This window comes from Montipora foliosa, chromosome 11 (assembly GCF_036669935.1).
Source record: "Montipora foliosa isolate CH-2021 chromosome 11, ASM3666993v2, whole genome shotgun sequence".
Lineage (NCBI taxonomy): Eukaryota > Metazoa > Cnidaria > Anthozoa > Scleractinia > Acroporidae > Montipora > Montipora foliosa.
Window position 1 is genome coordinate 49675357 of NC_090879.1, and position 5000 is coordinate 49680356.

Here is a 5000-nt window from a genome sequence, read left to right on the forward strand (position 1 = left end):
ATAGCACCCCAGAACTGTCCTTACTCCCAAGCGGTAAAAACTCTAAGCTACAACCTTCATCATACACTCTATAAGCCCCCCTCTCTACATGCATTAAGCACCAACATCCCATTCACATGTGCCAAATAGAGGATTTACAGTAAAAATCCATCAAATTAAAAGCAAACACAACTCACTACTAGATGAGGAAAGAGCTTGTTCTGCAGTCTCAGGTTCAGCTGGTACTTCTTTTACTTTTTTAGGTTTTGCCAACTATCACATAGTAAAAAAATAATAAGTACTATAATAAGTACATGTAATATGACATTAAAATACAGCCGTAATAATAATAATAATAATAATAATAATAATAATAATAATAATGATAATAATAATAATAATAATAATAACAACAACAACAACAAAAGGTTTTGAAAAACATTTAAGAATAAAGAGTAGTGAGATAAAAACATAATGTTTCTGCAACGACATGTCACCATTATCAAATGCAAATTATTGTAAGTTAGATAACGTTACATAAAGGATAGAGTGGGAAAATACTTTAGAATAAATGAGGTGGGGATAAACAAAATAATGAACAAAATTTAAACAAACAGCTTCACCGGAATGGAGTAATTTTGAGAGTTTAGAGTCGGTCTCTTTTTCCTTATTAAGGACGGTGCCTACTAATTCAAAGATATTTTTTCGCAGTTTACTGAATGTGCGGGGAAAGCTGATCTTAACAAGTGATATTCAAATCCAAAAAGAAAATTGGGGGTAACCACGCTTTTTTCGACAATAATTAATCAACAATATTTGTAAAAAGCTTTAAAATACAAAGCTGTGTACGGCGTTCTTTTGCAAATTGAAGCTTAATTATCTCTGAAAAATGCATGGTTACCCCCAATTTTCTTTTTGGATACCAAGAGCACTTGCTAAGTTCTGCTTTCTCCGAATAGTTTTGAACTGCGCAAAAATATTCCTTTATTAACTAGTTATAGCTGTCGCTAAAGTGCCAACGAGCCAAGCTTGCGTGATCTGGCGCCTGGCGGCTGCAAACATCACCCGGCGTACTCGTGCGGCACTCTCATTGGTTATCGCTACGGTCAACATTTCATCGCTTTGGTCTACATTACAGCTTTTGGTCTACATTACAATTAAATTTGAAGCGCTTCTGAGATTTCGTCCGCCTAAAAATCTTCTCACGGCTCTATAAGCTGCCGCCTCGCCAGGCCTTCTGTCTTCAGAAGGCCTGACTCGTTGGCAATAAGCATCGCCGATAAGATATCAGAGTGTCTCAATATGCGCAATAAAAATTGTAGGCACCGTCCTTAAAAGCATCTTATAAATAAGGCACTCAAACTTTCCACTGCATTTCTTTAGGGTGGTAAATTGCTCATGAAGATTGTTGTATCTTTGGTTGTGTTTGTCATATACAATATACAATTTGAATCACACGAATTACATTGAAATTCATAAGGGCTTTGTTTCTGTAACTTTCAAATCTTCAGAGACTTCCCTACTTGTGAAAACTGGTAGTAATTCACGGTTGATTTATTTCCCAAGGTCGCTTAGTTGCCTGCGCATGGAGTGGGTGGATTTCTGATCTTTGAAAGGCAAGGTTATTAGTAAAGGGCTGTTGAATGGCTTAATACGGTTTTGGGTTTGGTCTTGGGAGGCGTGAAATCTCTTAAAAGTAGAATCAACAAGCCGTCATCTCCAGCTGTGAATTGAGGAGCATAAATATCCTGTCATCGGTAAACACCTGAAGGACAAACAAAACCAAAGATCCAACAATCTTCACAAGCAATTTACAAATTGTACCACCCTAAAGAAATGCCGCGGAAAGTTTGAGTGCCTTATTTATGAGATGCTTTAATAAGAAAAAAGAGACCGACTCTGAACACTCAAAATGACTCCATTCCAGCAAAACTGTTTATTTAAATTTTGTTCATTGTTTTGTTTATCCCCACCTCATTTATTCTAATGTATATAACGTTACCTAACTTACCACGATATGATTTTCTAAACAGAAATTACCGATGAATCAAATAAACTTATGAAAAGAGCAATGTCCTATTAATTTTGTGTAGCTTTGTTGAAAATCCATTCCTCTGCTTAGGAGAGGTGAAGGGCTCATACTTTGATAAGTAGTTTTGGGAGACGTAATTTTTTCCTGAATGTGCATAATCCTTTGCTTTCTTCATCCAGAAAAAACTGAGACAACACTAGGGTGACTGGTAAAGTCATAATGGTATACTACGGATTTAAACAATGAACAAAATGATACATGAAATAAATCATATGTTGAACATCAGATATAAAATGAAGTGAAAAAAAAAAAAAATAGAAAATAAAAATAAAAAATAATAATAATAATAACACCAACTTTATTCATTCAATAGAATGAAAGGGAGAGATACCAGAGGTTATCCCTATACGAAGGTATCCGCCCGGATGTTATTGATCTAGAGTCGATTTTGATCCTTGATCCTCGATTTTGATCCTTGCAGTTGTGAACGCAATTTTAGAAGTTGCGTAGAGAAGCCTGAAAAATTCAGGACTTCATTGGGGTTTGAACCCATGACCTCATGATGCTGGTGCGATGCTCTAACCAACTGAGCTATGAAGCCACTGATGTTGGGAGCTGGTCATTTGTGGGTTCATTATGTTCACACGATGAATGAATCAATGAATGGAATGATAGATGAAATGAATCATGTATAGAACAGCGGATATAAAATCAAGTGAAGCTATGATCCTCGCAGTTGTGAATGCAATTTTAGCAATTGCGCAGACAAGCCTGAAAAATTCAGGACTTCAACAGGGTTTGAACCCATGACCTCACAACTTATTATTATAAGAAATTCAGTACATACTGTACCTTAAAGTTTGAGGAAAATTCCTTAAGATCTGCACATAAAAAATTATTTCAAAACATTAGGATAAATGCCCATTCATGCAGTACAGTACATGTACAACAAGGACAAAAAACATAAAATTAATAATGCATTCCATTAGTTTCAGTTAAAATTAATCAGCTATCGCATTCAGTGGTTTCAGTAAGTACTGACAGCCAATGTGTCCGCTACTTTACTCAGAAGTAAACAACTTTTCGCCCCTAAATCGAAAAAATTAATTGCAGATTCTTTCACACATACACGTAAGATTAAAAATACATTAACCAGTGACAACATGAAGTCTTCTAAACATGACCACCAATTTTGCATTTGGGAGCATTCTTTTGAAAATGGTGTGTCCACAGACACCCCTAAAGGGGTGGGTGTGTGTAACTACACACGATCAAACAAACCAGTCGTAGTTATAACTGGAAGCATTGACTGGGACAAAACAAAAAAAAACAACGTCAAGAGAAAAATGCTAATGAGGCCACAATCAAGTGAATAACATTTGCTCAAATAACTTCATACAGAAAATAAATACAAAGATAAACGAGAGTGAAAACTAAAAATTAACAGAACTTTAACCTTGTCCAGCCTTCGGGACCACAGAGTAGAAAGAAAAAGGGTGCTACACAAGTGACAGAAAATCCATGAAAATTTCTCCTCTAACCACACTATCCTGACAGCACTCACATCACGTGATCTGAGATGGCGCAAAAATAGACAATTTGGGCAAGCTTTAGCTGTCGTCAGTTACACGGTGGTGAGGCTCTTTGATGATACAGTCAGTAGTTGGTTACTCTACTCAAACAAGCCACCAACTTCTAATTTTATTTAAAGCCCTGCGCATTACAATGTGTGTACCTTTAATGGCCTCATTCATCACAGGACTTCTACCAGAAGATGCATCTTCATTGGATAATACTTTGCTTTCATTGCCAACTCTGCTGTCAGCAGTTGAACTTAAAGCAACACTTCTGCTTGTGCCACAATTATCCGGCTGACAGATTAGAACGAACAGTTTTTATTTATTGTTGAGAATAACCCAAATAGCACTTTCAAAAACTACAGCAACAAGAAAAATAAGAAGTGTGTCTACATGGCATTGAAAATAATAAAATTCTTTTGAAGGTGGGTCTAAAACACAGATCACATTCCACTGGTCAAGACAAGAAGTCCCTGCTCCACTGATGAACAGCTACTGTAAGCCAAACATTTCCCCTACACCCGAAAAACCTTTTTGTAGAGCGATTAGGAATAGGAGACACTCTTTGTGTTGTTTACTTATCTGTAGCACAGTGACATGTACACCTGTGTTTTAGACCTGCTGCTATTTGGAAAGAAGTTCTTTGCCAAGTTTTTCGTCACGAAACAACAGCTTTCAATAACACTTTCTTCCTTCCCATACCGGGCAGACCAGTTGATTTGATCAAGATACAAAACAAACATCTGGCATATACAGGGTTAGGGTCATAACTGGTACAAAATACATGTACAGTGTTTTTGCTCATGTGACCAGCAGTCATATTTGCATACTAAAACAAAGGAAGAAATTTTCATAAAAATAGAGTTCAATTCCCAAAAGAATATTTCACTCCTCCAACATGGCTGCTTTTTCTTTGCTTCCGTCCTCCAACATGCCTGCCCTGACGTCATGTGAAAAAAATCCCAATTATACCAGGGCCAGGAAGCGGCCTGCCAGTATAATTGAAATTATATAAACAAATGAAGTGAGAAATATATGAGAAGACATCAGGTAGAATTCCGCTTACATGTATTTGTGCTTTGAACCACTTTTTAATGCTACAAGAGTCTGTCCCTTGTAAGGACAGGTCAAAAATTATAAATGTTGTAATCCCACCATACCCCTGTATGAGCACATGGTACCATGATCCTCTGCATCTTTTTAACACTGTGTTCTACTTAATGAATTGGGCAACAAAATTAATGGAGTATAAATAAATAATTATACTTACAGTGCTGCAAGGGGAATTTGAATTCACAGCAACCTCTTGCCTTTCAGCTACTGAAGTAACTGGAGGCGAATTTGCTGAAAAAGATGCAATTTAGGGTCTACATTATGCACATTACATGTAAACTGTGCTCACACTCAGTTGT

The 5000-nt window shown here is 36.6% G+C and overlaps 1 protein-coding gene across 2 annotated transcripts in view; it reads right to left on the reverse strand.

The window, feature by feature from the left end:
* The window catches only part of LOC137975683 (ataxin-2-like protein), a 36671-nt gene that overhangs the window by 12479 nt on the left and 19192 nt on the right, over positions 1–5000 (reverse strand). For both annotated transcript variants that reach the window (XM_068822837.1, XM_068822836.1), the window contains exons 12-15: positions 4859–4932; positions 3747–3882; positions 2864–2892; positions 177–252 (exon numbers count right to left, since the gene is read on the reverse strand). In XM_068822837.1, coding sequence (XP_068678938.1) covers positions 177–252; positions 2864–2892; positions 3747–3882; positions 4859–4932 — 315 coding nt within the window. The remainder of the gene's footprint in view (positions 1–176; positions 253–2863; positions 2893–3746; positions 3883–4858; positions 4933–5000) is intronic.